At 40.8% G+C, this 21,740-nt stretch overlaps 1 protein-coding gene across 12 annotated transcripts in view; it reads right to left on the bottom strand.

Moving 5' to 3' along the window:
* LOC115787285 (disks large homolog 3) overlaps window positions 1–21,740 on the bottom strand; it is a 59,653-nt gene that overhangs the window by 19,929 nt on the left and 17,984 nt on the right. For 6 of the 12 annotated variants that reach the window (XM_030739902.1, XM_030739900.1, XM_030739909.1 and 3 more), the window contains exons 2-8: window positions 9,734–9,787; window positions 9,179–9,229; window positions 7,844–7,968; window positions 7,279–7,448; window positions 6,998–7,134; window positions 5,032–5,176; window positions 3,585–3,729 (exon numbers count right to left, since the gene is read on the bottom strand). In XM_030739902.1, the coding sequence (XP_030595762.1) occupies window positions 3,585–3,729; window positions 5,032–5,176; window positions 6,998–7,134; window positions 7,279–7,448; window positions 7,844–7,968; window positions 9,179–9,229; window positions 9,734–9,787 (827 nt within the window). Of the gene's footprint in view, window positions 1–3,584; window positions 3,748–5,031; window positions 5,177–6,997; window positions 7,135–7,278; window positions 7,449–7,843; window positions 7,969–9,178; window positions 9,230–9,733; window positions 9,788–21,740 lie in introns of all 12 variants that reach the window. The other 6 variants (XM_030739901.1, XM_030739898.1, XM_030739899.1 and 3 more) reach the window with 1 other exon arrangement.

Here is a 21,740-nt window from a genome sequence, read left to right as displayed (position 1 = left end):
GGGAACTCAGCTGAATCAGCTGTGGTTCTTTTAATTTTAAACCCCTTGTTTAAATTGCCAGCCAAAGGTCAAAGCCTTACTGACACCCAGATTCTTGCATAAACCAGTCAAAGGTTGTGTTTCCATGTGTGCAAGAGACACAAAATGTTACTGATTAGCTCAACTGCTTCTACAGCACAAATGGTGCTTCTGTATTTACACAACAAAGCAGCTGAAGAAGAAGCACTGTCATATACAGTTCGGTGCAAACATGCAAACTAAAAGTGAAGTGAGAATGCATTTAAAAATCGTGCCATGAAGGTTTTTTTTTTTTCCATATTAACTTTATACAGAACTCCTTAAGCTGAAAAACGACATCAAAATATTTGGTGGGACTACAGCACTAATTCTCTTGCACATACTTTTGCAATATTCTTCCAGCAACTTTGAAAACTTTCTTGCAGTTTTGTGTATTTAGGCTGTCTCGGTGCCTTCTGTCTCTTCGTGTGATCCCAGACTGACTCAATGATGTTGAGAACAGGGCTTTGTCGGGGCCTTGCCATCTGTTGCAGGACTCCTTGTTCTTCTTGTTGCTGAAGATGCTTTTTTTTTAAAAAATAAATTATTCTTGCTTTATATTTGGGCTCTTTATCAAGATGCAGAATAAATTTAGTGCTGATCAAAAACCTCTAAACATGTAAAGTGTCTAAAACGTTTGCACAGTACTTTACCTCTGCTAGCAGAGGTGAGTTGTGCGATGGCATCCCCTGTCACGACTACATGCAGATGTATGTTTACACCAAACATGCATACTAAACATAGAGATTTTATCCCTTATCGAGTCCAGTGTGGACAGAAACAAAGATTCAAAGCAGCTTCTGATTACAGCATTAACATATCTCCAGAAAGGGGGCAATATCAGATGGAGAAGGGGGTGTCGGGGACGTGTCAGCGATGATGACACCACTGAGGGGGATGTGCAGATGGGGAGAGGGCCGATATAAGCTCTGACTCATTCCTCACAACAAGTCTGCTCTACGTCTGTGGAAGCCTGTGCCTACTATAGCATCCATCTAAAATAACCCTTATTGGTTGGAGCCAATGAGGAAGCTTTTGGGGCTGGAAGGAGGTCTCTGCCCTGTGCCCGCTACTTTGATGGAGCAGAATGATCATGGGATCAAGTGGTTTGTCAGCCACGATGTCCTCAGAGAAAATGGCCTTTGATTCTGATATCCAAGTGCAAGCATAGTCACAGTATCTTGGCTGATCTCACTTTCACAGTTGATTTATGACTTGTTCGGTGTACACGATCGATATGCACAGGTATAGTATGTGTCAGTGTCATAATTGCACATTGCACTTAAAGCGTGGCACGTGTGTGTCAGCACACTGTAAGCAAACATGTCAGCGTACAGTATGCATGTATGATTGGTGCTGGCAGCACGGGTGATAAGAGGGGTAAGACCTGAGTGCATGGCCTGGTTTTCCCAGTGTGCAGATGAATCATGACAGCTGCAGCACTGTCTGCTGCTACTGGTCTGCTGCCCTGTACAGGATCAGGCTCTGCGTTTATATTTACATACGTAGAGAAGCAGGCAAAACATTTCAACGCGCCTGTCAGCCACACTAGTCTTCATTTCTGTCCTTCCTTTCAAACACCACAGTCTGTCTGTCTTACACTCTCAGTGCATAGTATATATGTTACACAGTATAGGCACAATACATAAAAACACTAGTTCACACACACAGATATCAGTTCAGTCATCCATGAAGTGATGGAAAATGGACAAATCTGTTGATCTAAAAATACCTAAAAAAAGAAAAAAAGTGTCATAAAATCAAACACTAGGAGGCCTTTTCCACATTTGGTAATGCCAAACAGAAAAACAAATGCAAGCTTTGCCATAAGTAACATGTATGTTATAATTTTCAGCAGTAACCACTAGCCAAAGTAGCTTGGCTCAAGATATAGGCTTAGTTTTATCAATGCCTCCTGACAGATGGAATTGAGCAGCTTGTGAGAGCGTGAGGCCCTTTCGGCTGCACTCCTGCAGTGATGTGTTTGTGAAGAGCAGGTACGACTCCATTTTAAACTGAGGTGAACAAAGCACTACTGTTTGAGATTCGAACGTATGAGCAAATTAGCAAGAAATCAAATATTGACTGATTGGGGGGTAGACCTTTTAAAATATGTGAAGTAGAACAAAGAAAATGCGGCAACAAAAAAAAAAAAAAAAGGAAAAAAGAAGCATAAAGGGCAATAACTAATCAGATTTTCTTTTCCTTTGTTCGCTAGTCAATGTTCTGTTGATCCTGTATTTTATTTTTCAACTTTTTTTCATGTTGAGCTGTGAAAGATTAAGTGGTAGCTGCATAAACACCTAAAAAGCCCCAGCAAATTTACACTGAAAGCAGGAAAGTATACACGAGGTGGGGAAACATTTACATGCAGACAGAAAACTAAAAAAACTCTCTCAACATAAATATCACCTGCTTCCCCCTCCATCCCTCCTCCTCCCTTGGTTGTGCATTAGCTTTTCTACCCTTATTTATGTGCACAGATGTGGCCCAACACACTACTGGTAATCCTGGTGGCTTCTTTGCCCTGGCCTTTTACTAACCGCTGAACTACAGAGAGGAGGGTTAGCTAAGCAAGGTATGATTGACTAGGTTAGTACCTGCCAGAGAAGGGGAGTGGACCTTGGCACAAGGGAGCAGGGGAAGGACAGAAGCCTCTGTAGAGGGCCTGGGGCACCTTGCTGTCCCCAGGTTTGTGGATGACACTGTAAATAGGTTCAGCCCTGCTGTGGGGTACAGGAATCACAGTGAACGGGACAAGTGTAGGACACAAATAAAGCACACATACCAACAAAGATGCGACAAAATGCACATACAAGTCATGTAGACAGCTTGTACAAGGACATTACAAGGCGACGTGACACTCGGCCAGTAAGGCAGTCACTCTACAACACACACAGACACACGCATGTGGCCACACACACACACACACACACACACACACACAAAGGGAATACAGCCTCTTCCCTAGAGCTGTGGGTTAAGCTGACTCAAGGCCTCATGGGACACTCCAATCAAGCCCCTATGAATGATACTTCTGATCCAGTACTTGGATAGGAGGTCAAAGGGTAAAACACACTCATAACAAGTATAAGATGTGACAAGAGACTTCTCTCAGCACATAGCTGTCACACACTGTCCAGCTATAATGTAGTACCATGTGCACCACCAGGATCCCAATGAGATGCAAACTGCAAGCTAAGCATTTCTTTTATTCATCAAGAACTCTACTTTAAGCTGCAGTAATCAGGTGTATCCTTGAAGCCACCACAACAACATTTGTACAACAGCAACAAAATGGAGGCTACTAGGAACAAAAGAAGATCCATGTAAAATGAAAATACTTACATACATAATTTACAGCCATTTATTTAACTACGACTTCACCAGCAAATTATCAAAAAAGGCCATTAGCTGATCTCCATCAACAAACTGTGCTATGGACTAAGCTCACATGCTCATACTTCCTTATGAATGTCATGTATTGGAGGAGAATCATTCATGGAGGAAGCCGGTCTGTAACCTACCTTGTGAAGTCTTCCTCCCCCATCATGTGGCGGGGAACGGGCGAGTACCTGGACGGGGTAACCTGGGGTGGCGGGTAAACTGGCTTGGGTTCCATTCCCCCCATGTAGTTGTGGCTCACATGGTTGTCCACCATGGTGGGGAAGGCTGGAGGGAGGGCCAGGCCAGTAGGGGGAAAGAAAGAATGATTACAACACGCGTGCAACGGGAACACTGCACAAAACTGCAACTGCACAAAACTGGACAGCTTCGTTACCACAAAAACACTGCTTTTTAATTATCATATTAACCCTAATATTAAAGCACGAAAAATCCTTTTTATTATAACATGGGTATTATTTTATTAAAACAAAGAAACTAGTAAAGTGAGCATTTTAGCATATGCATACATTTATTACTCGACTCTTACTTGACTAGCTTTGCATGATTCCCAGCTCATAATAATCCCTATGTACAGTATCTTTTACTGGTTATTAGCAACTTTCCTGCATTCCCAAAGCTTAGCAATTAGCAATGATATAATTAGAAACAGAAATGGTGGCCAAAACTACAAAAATAGGACCCAGGTTTTCTTTTAAAGTACCATTAGGACATTTTCATAAATTGCCTCAGCTTTTTATGCAGACAATGTAATCTATTGTCTCTGTTCTATGTCTGTTGCAAAATAGGGAACTATCACTGACTAATTTGTAAAGGGTTGTGGCACATTATTCTAAAAACTTGTTTCCTTGTGCATGTAGATAAAAGACAGATCACAAGCATGAACAAAACTCTTTCTTCTGAATTTACATTTTTAATGGAGGCAGCTGAGCGCGATAAAGCAAGCGATTCAAATTCACATCATCTGACCACGGGTTATACTATCAGAGCAGGGATTTAAGTCTGCATTAAGGATTCTTGAACTTAAATGCAGACAACTTCAAACATTTGGAACACAGAAAAACCCTCGATGGCCCCCTCTAATACTAAATCACTGTTGTGTAGAAATTTGAGATGCTGCAGCTCAAGATCGTGGGCTCTCATGAGCAGGTGGGATGTGAGAAACCATCCACACTCAGTGGGAGGCAGAGAACTGTGCTTGTTGTTGCTGTGGGAAGGATTGTGTGTGTGTGTGTGTGTGTGTGTGTGTGTGTGTGTGTGTGTGTGTGTGTGTGTGTGTGTGTGTGTTTGTGTGTGCACAAGTGTTCACTACATTCACTATGTGGGTGTCTGGGCATAGCAGTTTTGGGGAGAGAACAGTGAACCGACACAAAAACTCTGAAAACATTGCTGGTAAAGATGAAACGATAAGTCCCTGACTTAAAATAAAATAAAATAAAATGAAAAAAATCACCCTTTACCTTATGTGAAACATTTTATATACCTGCTAGTTTTGGAGCTTGCTGATTATTGATTAGTGAATTTGCACTATTAGCATGACTAGAAGAACAAGAAGAGGTAGATACGTACTGCTGGAGTAGTCTGGAGGGGCATACATGTCATTCAGATGCACAGGTCCTGGCTTGGCCACCTTAAGGTAAACCATATCGGAGGTGTTCTTCAGCGCAGCTACTGCCTCCTCATGACGCACATCCTGTAGCACGATGTTGTTCACCTGAATGCGATGATTGTCCAGAAATCAGAAGAGGGAAAAAAAAACAAAAAAAACCTTGTATCAACACCTGAGAGCCTTGTGTCTCCTGCTGCACTGGTGACAACATCACGCATCACAGCAGTCATCACACCAGCCAACACAATAATGAATCATAGCTCGAAGGTATTATGAGATTTCGGTACATTTCAACAGCAAAGTGAAAGGTTGGTGTGCTGTGCAGTGATAACAGAGGTCAGAAGCAGTAGGTAGAGATCTGAAGGATGTTCTGTATCTCTCTACGATTTCTCTTTTAAGATTCAGTTCCCAGGAAATATACTGTCAGTCAAAAGTTTTTAAGCACTCCATATTTCAGCACTTTGGTTACACTGAACCACTGTGCTCACTGTCAATAATACAATAGGAAAGGAACTCTTAAAGTGTACTAGATGTAAAATAAGAAATTTTTAAATGAATAATCACACAGTTTTTGATCAGTCTAATGATCAGTAACAGCACGCCAAACATGCAACCCCCCAGTGCCACCAGATCTGCATTTTAACTGCTCATGTCTTTGAGATGAGATTTCTCTGTTGCCTGTATTGCCTGCACCTAGTTCAAAACGCAGCAGTGAGGCTTCCTGCTTGTTTAAGCAGACATCACCCAAATCCTGATTTCCACCTGGTATATTTTAGAACCGATTTTAAGATTTTACTTTTCACTTTTAAAGCACATCTAGGTCCTGCCCCCCAGCTACATTGCAGAAATGTTGACTCCATATGAGCCACATCGCAGCTTTAGATCCTCAGGTGGAGCCCTTCTGGCTGTTTCAAAGTCGAGGCTTAAATCTAAAGGTGACTTTGAATTTCCCATCAGGGCCCCTCAGTTTTGCAACAACCTCCCTGGGGAGACGAGGCTTGTAGAATCTGTGGCTTCCTCCAAATCACTTCTGAAACATTTTTATAGACTTGCATTTATGCAATGTCTTTTTAAAATCTTGTTTTACTGCTACTATTGCTTTTAGAGTTGTTATTCAATTATTTGTAAATGTTTTCAAAATCTTTTTTTTTTTTTAACTTTAATTTAATTTAGCTTTGCTTTTTGTTTTAATATACCATAACTAACACCATGAGTTTTAATATACCTTATACTGGAGTAGTCAGCATCTCTTTGTTTGTCAAAGCATTCTCTCTTTCTTTTTATTTTGCGAAAACATATTATTACTATCATTATTATTAAGTAAAAAGAAAAGCTTGGCTACAGAAGCCTCATCCTCATCGGGCTGCAAGGTTTTCCTTATTTGACAAGACAAAAAAAAAAAAGAGAGGTCATAAATGTCTCAGAAGTGTTTGAGAATTTCCTAAAATATATTGTGTTTGTTTTTAAACAAATAATCAGTAAATGCTTATTAATGACAGCTCAGTGATGAGGACAGCTATAATTTCTTGGACTTTATCCCATGAATGCTGATTAATTATATGACTTCTTTTCTGAAAAATATCTGCCTCAAACACATATTACTTTCTCTCATGCTCAGCAGAGGGGCTGCTTTATTGGCCCACCTCCTGGCTGATTGCTATTTTTCTTAGAAATTATTTTAAGTGTTAATCTCTGTTGTCACACTTAGCTTGAAGTGACAGGATGTGACAACTAAGTAGATAATGTGATGTGGTTAACATGCCCTGTAAGCACTCAGGCATCCACATACTTGCCCAATTATAAAAATGAGTATTTAGAATGAGTACTGGGAAACTCTTTAACTCGCCAGTGAACCACATGAACAGCTAATGAATTCATTTGGATTTGAGCATCAGGTGTGTGACTGAGGAAGGTGCAGGCTCCTACAGCAAGCAGGCGGTCTCCAGTTTGTAGCCGTCCATCTTTTTGAGCGGCACCACCTTCTATGATCTTGGTAATATAGATGCTGTTGTCTCCAGGGATATGCTGGTTCCCAATCCCTCCAGCAATGCTGAATCCCAGACCTAGGTAAGTAACAAAGAAAGTCAGTGCAGCAACAAAAGAATCACCTCAGATTGTATGCTTTCACACTCTAGGCCCCATTTTCAAAATCCTCTTTTACTTAGCACTGCAATCACCTTCAAAAAGAATGTAACACTGAATATCACCTTTGGGTCCTTTCAGCAGGTTGACCTCCAGAATTGTCTCAGGTGGGGCCTGTCTCCTTCGAACCAGTAGCCTCACCACTGGTCCTGCCTCTTTCAAGGCTTCCACTGCCCGACTGTGAACCACCTCAGACACATCGACATCGTTCACACGCAGCACGCAGTCATTAACCCTGTGAAAGAAAAAAATTTAAATAAAATAAATGTCACATGTAGGGTGTATGTGGTTCTGTGGAGTTTACTGACTGCATAAAGACAGGGGGACCCAAGCAAGGCCAGTATAACCGGAAACCTCTAAAGAACATAAAAAGAACTTCCATATCATAATTTCTGCATGTTTCAGGCTTTGGTCTTCCAGTGAATCATAAGTCTGAGGAAGCACACAGAGCCTGGGGGCAGAGGGCTATAGAAACTCTGCCTCCCACACAGCGCTGCCTGGCGGGACACGGTGTTGGTGAGCATTAAAGATGAGAGTAGAGAGGTTAGAATAGAGAGAGTATGGAGGATGCAGTGGAGCTTAGTAAGAGTAGAAGGAATAGGAGGTAACGTGACAAAGAGGGTATCTTACCCCAGCCGTCCATCCATAGCAGCTGCTCCTCCGGGGATGATCTTGGTGATGAAGATCCCTGGATCATCAGGAATGTGGGGATTGTCTATTCCTCCAGCAATGCTGAAGCCCAGGCCAGAGTTCCCCTGAAAACAGGTTATGATTGACATTTTCAGCAGGGTACAATAAACAATAAACATTGTAAACTCAAGGTCAGTACAATATACCTCTTAAAGTGTATTTAAATCATGTGATGGATGCAAAATGCTCCAGAGATTTCTCGAGGCACTTCCTGTCTTTTTTTGTGGGGAATTGTGTGTTAGTGTATGTCCTCACATGTGACAAATTGAAATGCCATGTATTTTATTAGAAGAGGACACTTGGTTCAAAATGCCACATGTACTCTGTGAACCCACAGAGAGGTATTTGTGTGGCAAGTAAATTAAAGATCTGGGGTAAAGATGAGCGCAGGGTCGTCATTTCTGTTGCATGATACAATGCTTCTCACTCTCTGCAGGAGATGGATACTGACACCTCCTGCCGTTCCTGCCCCTGAAATGACAGAGGACCCATTTTGATCCAGTGGGACCAGGCACACTGCTGCATCTGACAGCCATGGCCACAGAGACAGGCAGCAAACAAGACAGCTGAGAAAAGACTTCGCTTTATTATTTTCTATAATTAATGAGCAACAGTCGCAACAAATTAGGACAGAGGGAGGCTGAGGCCTCCCAGTGTGCTTCTCTGGAGCCAAGAGGAGTACACTGGGCCTTACCACCAAATGTTACACACCCACAGACCTTTTCAAGTGTGTCTCTGCATAGTTTATTTAAGCTTTCTGCATGCAGAAATGCCACTTAGAGAGGAAGGGGCAAAGAGATATGCTGCATCTACAGTTGGTTCGGAGGTGCATCTATATGTGGGTGGAATAATGAGAGCGGAAATGTATAGTGCTGCCACTAAACCTGAACTGCCACTGACAAGTGCAGTGGTGCCTGCTGAACAACTGAACAGCAGAGTGCTTTACATTTCTGGCATCTGCTGATGACATGTGCATCAGGATTATGTAAAAAGCCATGCCTAGCTGGCATTATTGTGGGTCACATAAGACATCACACCTAAGACGTTACTAATGCAGTGATATAACGCCTATCTGCACTAGCACATAATTTAATATATAATTCTTATAAATTAACAGTTGTTAAGATTTGTCTTTGGTATTCATTTTGTTTAGGATAGACTGAGCAGCTTACCACCACCTAGTGGGGAGAAATCCATCCATCATGTGAAAAAAAAAAATCAAGTAAGAATGTGTAAACTGTGGGAAATATGCATAAAAAATCTGGTAAAACGTACCCTCTCTAAAATGATCTCTTCATATTTATACATCCCATCACTGCCATTTACCTGTCAAAAATAAAACACAACAAATGAACAGAATGGTTAGTCACACACGTGAGCACAAAATAAGCAATTTCCTAATATATGGCAAGAAAAATGAGAAGTGTGCAAAATCTTCAGCAAAATCCTTCATCGTATATCCAGAAAAAAGATCTGTGTAGACTGAATACAAAGAACCCAGGAAATAAGGATTACTGCCAAAATATAGCTTTACTAACTATAAACACCACCACATATTTCAAAATTGTTTAAATGAGAGGTGCATCTCTTTCTGAAAACGCATACGCTGTAAGAACACATGCGCAACTGCAGAATGCACAATCCCTACAAACGGGCAGTGTCAATAGGAAAATGGATGTCGGTCCACATGGCAAACAGCATGTTGCTGCCAGGAGGAGGCCTTTTCATCCACACACACTCGCAAACATACAAACATGTTCATGCACTGACACAGAGGAAGTGTGAATGAGAGGGATATATACTGTACAGACAACGAGAACAGATACTTACATAAGGGCCTGCATCTAGTGAGTCTGCGTTGACAATGATGGGGGGAGGGTTGGCCTGTGAATATGAAGAGATACACATTATCTCAGTGTGTGAGGCTGGCAGCACGCAGACGTAATGCGGTACACACACTATCACTTGGGAGCAAAATGAACGAATGCCACAGGAACAGGCAGTGAGTCTCCTTGGGACTGAGACTGTGGGGAGAGATGAGGGTGGGAGGAGGGGGTGGAATGGGGTGTTGAAAGGTGTGAGGACTGAGAATGAGGACTGGGGCAGTGAGACTGCTGCTTATTAACCGCCACAGCCAGACATCCTGCGGTCACCTCATAAAACAAACCAGCTTGTGTTCCAGCTGTTGGTGCAATACGTTTATCCCCTATCTCCTTCCACTTAATGAACACGTGCAGTATCGTATAGACAAATGTATGAATTTTAGCTTGGTATGCAACAGGGTTTACAGAATTGTAGAAAACTCTACACAATATAAGATGAGGTTCAAAAATATTTCTGTTCTAGATACATCATAATGCCAACCTTTGATGAGCTTTTTCACCTTTTTTTTAGTTGTTCACGCTCCACAATTAAAAAGCAAACAGATTAACTGATAGTAAGATCAGTCAGTAACTGCTTGTTGGGTCTAAGAATTCATGAGCAATATGCTGATGTCTCCTCTGGCATTTGTTGGTAATAATGGTGGGTTGGATTAGCTCAAAATATAATGAATTCAGATTCTAAAACTATTTTAGATTTCTTAGTGATATTTTTCTAGGGAAATGATTATTTTTCTTGTTTTTGTTTCCATTAAGGCTTTTAAAAATGCTCAAATGTAAAATATGGATAAACTCTTCCTATTAGAAGTATCAATAGCAGCATTCAAAAGCCAAATTGATCCAAAATTAAGTTTCAAAGCTCAATTAACCTTCCAGCTCAGCTCTATTGTGCCACCTGGTGTTTCTTTCCACACTTCAGACCTGCACAGTGAAGTTTGATGGAGGATACACACTGGTTCGTGTTGGAGCAGCCCAATGGCCTTCCTTTACCTCTATTGATTTGATTGACTTGTGTGGGTGAGGGGGATGCTGACAGCAGTGCTTGTAGGGTCTTATATTTCCGGAGGTCCAGCACTGAGGAGAAAATCCTTAGCTGTCTGTCCTACCACTAACCTCCTCACCCACTCTCACCCTCTCACCTTTGACTTACTGACATACATGCATACTACCTGTGTTCTGTGTTTAAGCAGCTGAGTTTGTCTGATTCTGAACACTTATATATTACACACTGCTTATAATGCAATTAAAAACAAATCTAAACTGTGTTACTGTGCCATTTCCTCTTATAATGTGGAACAATCTGCAGTGATGTTGCACTACTGTAGCTGAAAATATAAGCACATGTATATAGATGTGCATAATACATAATTAGATATAGGGAAATGGAATTCAGGAATCTGGGATTTGTTTTTTTTTAAATGAAAATACAGAAAATTATGTTTTGGACTACCTTCAGTTCATCACATTCATCATATAAAAGTCTTGCTTTACTGAACAGTTACCACCAAATATTTATAAAGGCATGAACACACACACACACACACACACACACACACACACACACACACACACACACACACTGAATGGTAAAACAAACCAATTGACATTTTTATATCACAAAATGTGAGGCACATTTTATTGTCAACTTCTTGGATATACACTCACTGGCCACTTAATTAGGTACACTTTGCTAGTACTCGGTTGGACCCTTTTGGCATCAGAAATTCCTTAATTCTTCATGGCATAGATTCAACAAGGTGCTGGAAACATTCCTCACAGATTCTGGTCCACACTGACATAACAGTGTCACACAGTTGCCACAGATTTGGTGGCTGCATATCCGTGATGTGGATCTCCCTGTTCTACCAAATCCCAAAAGTGCTCTATTGGATTAAGATCTGGTGACTGTGAAAGCCATTTGAGCACAGTGTTCAAGAAACCAGCAGCACATTATCCTGCTGGAAGCAGCCATCAGAAGGTGGATACACTGTGGACATTAAGGGATGGACATGGTCAGCAATGATACTCAGGTAGGTTGTGGTGTTTAAATGACTCAGTTGGTACTATAGGTCCCAAAGTGTGTCATGAAAATTTCCCTCACACTATTACAACATCACCACCAGCCTGAACCACTGGTACATGACAGGATGAATCCATGCTTTCATGTTATTTATTCTGACCCTACCATTCGAATGCCAGAGCAGACTGGGCAACATTTTTACAACCTTCCACTGTCTAATTTTGGTGAATTGTAGTCTCAGTTTCCTGCTCTCAGCTGGCAGGAGTGGCACCCAGTGTGGTCTTCTGTAGACCATGTGCTTCAAGATTCGACATGTGCATTCAGAGATGCTCTTCTGCATATCTTGGTAACAAGTGGTTGAGTAACTGTTGTCTGTCATCAACAAGGCATTTTCATCCAGAGAACTGCTGGATAAACCCAGAGATGGCTGTGCAGAAAAATCCCAGTAGATCAGCAGTTTTTGAAATACTCCAGCTTGTTTAGCACCAACAACCATGCCACATTCAAAGTCACTGTAAGATTTTAAGTTACTTCAGCAGCATTAAAGCCTCTGATTCGGGATTTTCAATCAAGCTCCTTGTAGCTGCAACAACTCTGTCTACAAAACAGTGGCATGAAACACAATCTTTTAAAAAAAAAAAAGAAAAAGAAAAAAAAAAGAGTTCGTCCTTTGATCAAAAGCACCTCACAAGATATGCATAAATCCTCCAGTCATTCACACTTCTCATTGTCAAGTTCCCTGGTGATGAAGGTCAGTCTCCAGACAAACAGGAGCTGTAGTTTTAACCTGCTCCACTCAGTACTGATGTGCTATGACTGTGGACAGCTGTGACTCTCCCTGCTACTCCTCCTCCCTCCCAGTCAGCACAATTGGGCCTTCGTTGTTATCTGCATATGGACTAACAGATGCTCACGTCTGTGCTTGTGTTTGCACATTTCTCATGAAAGCTTTGCACTTTCCCTTCCCTTCATCTTAGACCCCAACTCATCCAAACTTAACAGAAGATTTTCATTTTTGAAAGCATGTTTTATGTGAGTGACAGCCTACTGCGAATGAAAACCATGAAACCACAGTTGATGAAACACAGCCTGGGGGCACCTCAGGGGAATACACTGGCTACTGTTGTCCCGTGGTGACTGACAGACTAAGCTACTGAATCCACTACTGAGACCACATGTGAACACACCTGTTACAGTATAATGCCTCCAGTGCTTATCGTAAGTAACATAGCAAACCAATGCTTCCCAAGGGGATCACCAAACCTACAGCTCTGGCTGAAAGACAATAAACCTATCAGCGGTAAAAAAATATAGCAGCATTATCCCGGCACGGAATTGCTGCGTAATCCCTCTATCTGAATCTCACATAACAAGCAAACAAAAAGGAATAATGGAAGATAATCTCACCAAGAGTTTGTTTAACATTTATCAATTTACCCAGGTAACTTGGAACTAGATTACCCTTCCCGCCTGTCGGCAACCTGCTCTCACCTCTGAGCTAACAACCTGCATGTGGAACAAAACAGCTGATTAAAGAGATCTGACCACAAAGGAGGTTTAAAATACACAGCATATAGCACCATCTGTGCTATAATGGCCCCTCAGAAGAACAACGCCTTATAGTATTTGGATTTTCCTACCACGGGATGTAGGCTGAGAATCACACAGGTGAAGGGAAAAGTCTGACTCAACACAGGAGGGGATGGGAATGTCTGTTGTCTGTGTATTTCAGGTGAATGTGGGTCAGGGGAACTTCCAAGAGATTCAGTTGGTGCTGAAGACTTGAGCCTGCAGACCTGGACACCAAGCATACTTAAGTTTCAAAAAAATGAAGACCTGAGAGCTGATTTGAACTTGACTACTTGGAGACCTGACTTGGTAAATTTAATATCAAAAAAAGATGTCAACAGAGAGTACAGAATACTAGGTTCTCTGCCTCTCCATTGAAAACTCTTTGCTCAGTAAAAACACTCAGTGAGTCTCCTTGGGACTGTAAAATCACTCAATATGTGAATTTTACATGGCAGCCACATTGGAGCTTTGTCTAGAATTATTATCTGGATAATTACATCCAATCCATGGGCATCTGCATGTACACCTGTTACAATAAGCACTCTAATTATCACAATTCTTCCCACATGGGAGGTATATCTTGTGTTTTCTGTCAACAAACATCATTCTGAAAAGAAAACAACGGCATGGATGTGAACAATTTATTTTAATAATTTTTGGTAAAAAGAAGATCTTGCTAGTAGTAAGAGGTCAGGTAAGGTGACCTTTTAACTTCCCGGGCAGATTGTTTTTTTAATAATGTGGTCATGGCAGATGGCATTTACAGCTGGCTGGGATCCAATCACACTGCAAGCCAGCTGATTTGATCACAGAGCATTCACTGAGCATTTGAACCTTTCATTCACAAGTGCTTTTTCTCATTTAGAAAAGACACTTTGATTGTGGTCACTTAGATTCAAGATTCAACAAAAGCTGACCAAGGTTTAATAGTAAGACTGATAGAGACTTTTAACTCAAAACATTAATCTTTACATGCGTCCATACACAATGCTAAGTTCAGGTTGAAGCTTGTGCGCAATCCTGCAGGGACACCCATACAAACAGGCTGTGATATGGAAGCCAGCAAGTAAACTGGACACAAAGACCAAATGCACACACAAGGACAGTAAGTCCAGACTGCATCCCCAGCATGAGATCCATCCAACAAGTCCACAGTGACCACCAGGAGCGATGATCACCACAGGGCTTTCTTTCTCTCACCCCCAAGGTTCATCTGTTCATGATAGTTTCCTATTCATCAATCTATCCTCTTGCTCTTCTGTCAGTTGAGACTGTGCATCTGTCTCTTGTCTCTCAGGATCACTGTGCTTGTGTATCATGTTCTGGTAGCACTGCACCACGCACCACTCAACTTGGCTGCAGACCCTCAGGACAGTAAAGCTACACAGACTCCCAGTGAACCTTGGCAAGTGCAGGGCACAGGCTTCATCCAAATTGTTAAATAATCAATGTGTTCCCATGGTAACCAGTGCTCGCACAGTATTGGCCGGCAAACCAGCTTAGCCACCTCCCTTGCTCCACCTCTCGGGGCTCTCACTGTTACCTCATTGCAGTTTATGCGGCTCTCTGCTCACACATGCCTGGCCATAGGCTGGATGTGCCCGACTGCCTTCACTGCTGCCTCTTCTGCACAGACACAGGCGCAGTGCAGAGCCCACACACTGATTTAAGTGCATATCCACAGCTTATAAATTACATATCTTTAAAGATGTTAACCCTCACCATTTAAGGCACATTTGCATAAGAAGACAAGTGTTTGGTCTGACTGTGCATATGTTTAATAGCACATAGGCAGGCAGATAATGGAAGGAAATGGGGGGAATAAGCTTCCTTGCACAGGGTTACAGGAGATGATTAAAAACACAATAATATGGCATAAAATATGCTTACCAGCACAACATAACTTGCTAGACTGACCAGTACAAATTTGTAAAAAGTTAACAATTTACTGTTTTATAGGTGGAGAGGAAAACAAGGATAGCAGTTTACCCCTTATTCTCATTATTTGCTAAGCTAAGTTAAAAGGCTGCTGGGGAGACAGCTTTATATCTACTATACAAGTGGGAATGGTATGAATAACCAACTCCAATACAAGGAACAAAGTAAGTCTAAATAGGGTTGCACAGAGTCTCTCTTTCAGCATATAAATACTAGTAATGTACTGTGGTAAACAAATGTCAAAAAGCATACTGCAGCTAGTCATCACAACAGCACAAATATAAAAAAGTATATAATTTAAAAAAATTCCTAAATATGTTGATAAAACTTGCATAACATGCACAAGCAGCTCCATCTGACCTAAATAATGCAAAACATTGGGAAAGTTTGACTGTCAGCATTACGTTCTGTGCTTTTAAACCCTCATCTTCATCATAGGTAGAGCCCGGAAGAAGAACAAGAGGCTTCAGCGTGTGCACAGTGACAGCATGCTGACAGGGCAATAACCCTTTCCTCCTCAGCAAACATTTCCATATCAGTTCTGCTCTCACCAAAGCACGCTGACACAAGAGCTCAGTCTCCAGTGGTGACATCGCAGTGAAATATGACAGTCAACCCTGCTCAGATGATGTGCCCAGTCATTTAAATGATACAGTCAATGCTGAAGGAAGCTCTTCCCAGGCCTAAAGTCAGTGCTAATAGCAGATAGGAGAACAAGGCATGCTATGACGTGCTTACGTTGTCTAAAAAAAAAAAAGTCGATGGCTCTAGTGGTGCTGCTGCGATTGTTTTCTAGCAGAATGTGGGATGAGGGATGCAGTCGGAGGTGCTGCTCTGATCCTTCGGCTCTTATTGGCTTCTCGTAGGCCACGCTGCAGTCTAATCAATACCTACTCAATTACCATGCACCCAACATCTCATTCACGCTGTATCCCCAGTGCCAGCGGGAAGAGGGAGGGTGAGAAAGCAAGGTGAGAGAAGAAGCATCTGAGAAGGATGAACAGATGACAGCGGGAGATGTTTTACTCGCAGATGCTGTCGGAACTCAATGTCAGGGACAAAGGCGGAATAACGAGATGTAATAAAGAAAATCCCATAGCAGTAAAGGTCAACTGCAGCTCTCCTACAACACCAGCTGAATTCAGGCATTCATTTCAATGGGGAAATTAATTAGTTCATGCATAAAAGAGGCCAATTAAAGCTTAAAGTTTTCTGAATTGATGGCTATGATTGAGCATTTTGACTATGTTGCCCCTTCCCACTTCCAAACCCTCCCAACACACACTGCAGACACACATCTATGAAACTATAATTAATAGCCCGTCACAGCTGTCAGCAGCACTCCCTCCTCATCTTTATGTAATATTACAAACGCATGCTCTGGCTTACCTCTCTGTCATGCTGAGCAGCTCCAAATGAGAGCTGGCTAGTTTGACCTTCACAAGTGCAGCCACTAGGTAGAAGTACTGAGTGTAACGAATATTCATAACAGTGTTGCTCAGGAAGGCCTTCTACATGTGCGCTGACAACCGATGGGGTTTGAGCTCGAGTGTGCCTTGCTCTGTGTGCTTGTGATAGTACATACAGCATGTGGTAAAGTGTGGATTCTGACATGGCAAAAGTGGGAATAGCACAGGTTGTAAATAATTACATTAATGGTGGCTGAAATTGCTCACGCTGGCTCACAGTGACAATGTCATGGCTCACTGGCACCCTTGAATATGACTGAACTACTGTTATTACAGTAGTTAGACAGACCTGTGCTTTTCCAAGTACAAGTCAAAATGTTTGCTGTGAAAGACGCCTATATTAGGCACTATTATCAGTTTTCAAACGCAGCATGATTCCACAAATGTGTCTGATTCAAACCTTCAATTGTAAATGAGAACTAAAGCATCTGAGTGAATTTTTTTTTTCAGGAATTTGCCACACGGTGATCTTATATTTAAAGGCCACACTAATTTGTAAGACTCTACCATTTGCTCTACATTCATTGTGATGTTAACTCTTCGCCTATGAAATTTTGTGACTGTATCTTGAATGGTTGTAATGCTTTCATAATTGAAAAAAAAAAAAAACTGTCAAAGCACTGAAAACCACAACACTGTAGATTTCATTGGAACCGCATTTTCCCATGATGACATATACCATTCTGGATATTCCGATACCAGTACTGCTATAGTCCCGTGTAAGCTATATTACTTAGTGCAAAATGATTTCGATGTGGAGAAAAAAAAGCAAAGCAGTTTTTGCAGGTGATAATTGAAATCAAGGATCTAAAGCCAGATGGTATTATACATAAAGGTGACTTGAAATCTATAGATTTAGATTGCAGAAAATGTTTTAACAAAATATTGTTCAGCTTAAGAAAACCATATTTATTTAACAGAAATTTTGAACACTAATGACTATTATTTTTAAATGTTTTTTTTTTTTCATTTATAAATCTCAGAAAATGTGCCTAATTGTTCAGTTTAGAATCTGAAACCAAAGCCTGTTTGTTAGGTATCGATAAATGGCTTCAACTGACTGACACAATCAAACCTGCTGCAGATTCATTTATTCTTTCCAAACAAATATGCTAACCACGCCATTATTCTTTGCTTTTAAGGCCTATACATGTATATAAAGCTGCACAACAAGTGATGCACTGGTGCTGATTCTCTGACTGAGTCATCCCTGCTTTTCAGATGTTGCTGTTAATAAATGGCTAACAGCCTTATAGGTGCTTATGGAAACAGCCAACTGTTGTACTAAAGATGGTTAATGCAAAACTTATAGACAGTTACCATCATTAATTTTTTTAGCAGGTACATAGTTAAGGAAAATTACTATACTGCTAATTCAAATCAGTCACTGGTCTCACAACCAGCATTGCTGATGCAACATTATAAAGAAACAGCATCATTAAAAACTACCACACATGCAGTGGTGAGGCTTCATAGTGAAGGTAGTCATCTGTATAATCCTGCCGGCACAGGTCACTGAAGAATTTAAAAAAAATATATATTTTATAACATGAAATTTTAAGTTACTCAGAAATAACTCAAAATTTCGAGATACTTAAGTTGCAATTTTGAGATATATAGCTCAAAATTTCTGCCTGCCATTTTTTGTCTTTCAGTGGCAGAAAACAAGCTTCCATGGAGGTAACACTCTGACATGACAAAGTGAGATACTTCACAATGCAAATGTTCACTAACAGTTAATAAAATATCCAGAAATTAGCTTCAAATAAATAATCTAAATAAGATCTTATATGTTAAATATTACATGAATATTTATGACTATTGTGAGACTTCTAGTAAGGTGGTATGAACTGTGGAGATGGCATGGAGAACTGGCAGCAATAGAGGGTGTCGAGTAGAAATGACTGTTCACATATAAATAAAAACAGCCTGGCTGAGATTTAATACTGTTTTTATACTACTGGTTGATTTTGATTGTCACTTTACATTTATTAAAGCTCTATAAAGCCTCTATAATCCCATTAAAGAAATGGTAGACAAGATAGGAAATGAGTTTGTTCTTTTGAGACTCAATTTAGAGGCAATAATTAGCTTAGCAAACCATAAATAGTTTCCAAAAAATCTACTTTGAGGTTGCCTGAATTCAAAGTTAATCTGTCCAATAACCAAGGTTTGCAGACAAGTTATTGTCATTTTATAAGGAGTTCTTATCAGAGGACAGTTGCTAGGTCAGGCTAGGCTAGGTTACGCTAAACTCACCACATTGGCTTGTAAAACAGCTGTCATTGTTTCATTTAAAGATTTCTTTTTGGCCTGTTATCCCTTTATTAGATAGCAGCAGTGACAGAGAGTTGGGAAGATGGTCAGAGGTAGGACTGGGCCACTGTGATGAGCATGTGGGTCACAGGCTCCACCAGGATATCATTTTACATGAAGGGTTTTGTATGGACTGGAGTGGAAATAAAATATATTTTAACTGTGAGTTTCAGAGGTGCTGATACATGGATTTTTATTCATAGACAGAGCTACGCTAGCTGTTTCTAGCTGTAGCTTCATATTTACCACTAAGATATGAGCCATGATCCGACTGTCCATATAATATGATCTTCAGCTGCCCGATTCTGCCTCTCTCAGTCTTAAATCTGTCCTGAAATCTCAAACGTATCACAAGTATCGTATTGCAAATAAAAAAAATCAAATAAACACACCAGATGACAAACACTGTTTTTCAGTGCTCCGTTTTCACTTTTGTCACCTTTCCTCATTCCTTTCCAGAGCACCCAGATCACAATCTTCTAAGCTGCAATTAGACCAATCCAATTTTAGACTTTTTTTTTTCTGTACTTGGGAACGCTAGAACTGTGATTCTGCTTGATGATCCTAACAGTATTGCAAACATGATCCTTAAACCCCTCTCATGCATTTTATTGCAAGAAAAAAAAGAAAGAAAAAGGATTATTTGTCTCTAACTTCCTTTACCTGCTTCTGACTCCACATGACTTTATTCACTCAGTTGTACCTTTTCTGTTTCATCAAATCTGACTGGAATATTTCAGACTAAAATAAATGGCCGCTGCAGCTGTGCGGGCACTGCTTGTTCACAAATCAAAATAATGAGACACTGATTATATGTCTTATATGTCCACTGTAAAATAATATAGTGAAAATAACAAGGCTAACTTTGGCCCAAAGGGCCAATCAAAACCATTCGCCCCCATCTCTCGGGAGCTCTGGTCTGTCTCTACACAGCAGCAGAGATCCTCCTGTCATGGTTGAGGTTTCATGCTTTTCTATAAGCTCCACTTGGAAATGCCCACATGCACACATATCTCCATTCACTACCCGTGCCTGAGTTTTGGCTGACAATAAGTGTAGGTGTTGAAAGTGATGAAGAATTACAGTAAGTAGGACACAAGCGAGGCAACAAATAAAAGAGCTGTGCCTCTAGTTTCCCTCTGATAGTTATGAATACATGAGCACATTTATCCATATGCTGATGTATTTAGCGCCAAACAGCAGAGGGGAAAAAAAGAAACAGGGCATTGTTTTAAACGTTTGTAGCACTTTGGTGATTGCCAAATCAATCTGCCTCCTGTCGAGGGTCCAGACTGCCCATTTTTCACTGCCCACCTTGGGCTGTGTTGAGGCAAGACACACTGTCCCTTAAAGAATGGGTCTCAGCCAAGAGCAGAGCAGCCATATTACTGGACTGGAGAGATGACACACTGATCTGAAAACATGCAAACCTTTATTGCTCTGACGCACACACACACACACAAAAATGAAAAACACAGCATACCAGTTGGCTGTCGAAACACAACAAACCATTATGGGCTGGAGCCACTGAAAAACAAAATGAATGCAGTAGCATCTCTCTCTCTCATGTTTTCTGTCAATTGTGAAGATACATGCTTACCATAAAGACTATAAATAGAGAGAACTAGCTCATTAGACTCTTTGCAAACAGATGTATGAGAACAAACTACCACCCAAGATGTCATCACACCCAGCCAAGAAAAATCCCAGGACAAAATCCCACCATAAAACCACAACTTGCTGATTTTACACTTCAGTTTTAATACAGTCTACGCAAGCAAGATTTAATATGTATAGAATAAGCCAATGCAGATGCATTAGAGACATTATGAGGTCAAAGAATCTTCAATACAAATGCATACAAGACTTCTGGGAATGCCAAAAGATGTTGTTGGTCCCTCCCTTACCCCCAAAAAGCCAATCATGATTTATAAGAGATAAACCAATCAACATGCTGCACTGATGCATGTGCTCAGTTTCTTTCCATAGACAGTATAAGATGTGGATGTAGCTTCTGGTTTGTAAAGACGAATCCAGCGCCCAAGTGCCTTAAACCTGCAGTCTTCGGGCTTCCTGGGCTGACCTTTGTAAACACTTTCCTGATACATTTATGGGCTCACTCACTTATTTTAGGTTATACGGAATAAAAAAATTAAGTATTTTATAAATCCTGATATATGTATAACATGAATTTGCATGGGATTTGCTTAAAGGGCTCTGGCAGGTTAAGGTAAAGCAGTGGGGAACAATAGCTTTTTAGATGTTATTTTGGGGCAAAGCCACCAAACTGTTCGCAAATCACATCTGACTAGTAATTCTATACAACTGACCTTTATGGCCCAGTGAGCGAAATCTAACTTATGGATCTCTCCCCATCCATAAAGATAGGCTGGTCTTGCTAGCATAAAATTAATGCTTTGGGGTGTTTCCAAGATGGGTTTGGATGAGTCTAACCCAAAAACTGTATGAACTACATCTTGGTTCCAGCTTCTGAAATGTAAAGATTTGTGCCGTTTCTTTGTTTTTAATTGTGAACTACTGACTGCTGGTCAGACAAAAGAAGGAATGTTTACTCTGAGATTTTGCGAAACAACTAGAGAAGAAGACAAATTTCTCAATACTCAATACTTTCTCAATAAGCA

This window comes from Archocentrus centrarchus, chromosome 10 (genome assembly GCF_007364275.1).
Source record: "Archocentrus centrarchus isolate MPI-CPG fArcCen1 chromosome 10, fArcCen1, whole genome shotgun sequence".
NCBI classification, from domain to species: Eukaryota; Metazoa; Chordata; class Actinopteri; order Cichliformes; family Cichlidae; genus Archocentrus; species Archocentrus centrarchus.
The sequence above is the reverse complement of the archived record's forward strand: the minus strand, read 5'-3'. Positions and strand labels throughout refer to the sequence as shown.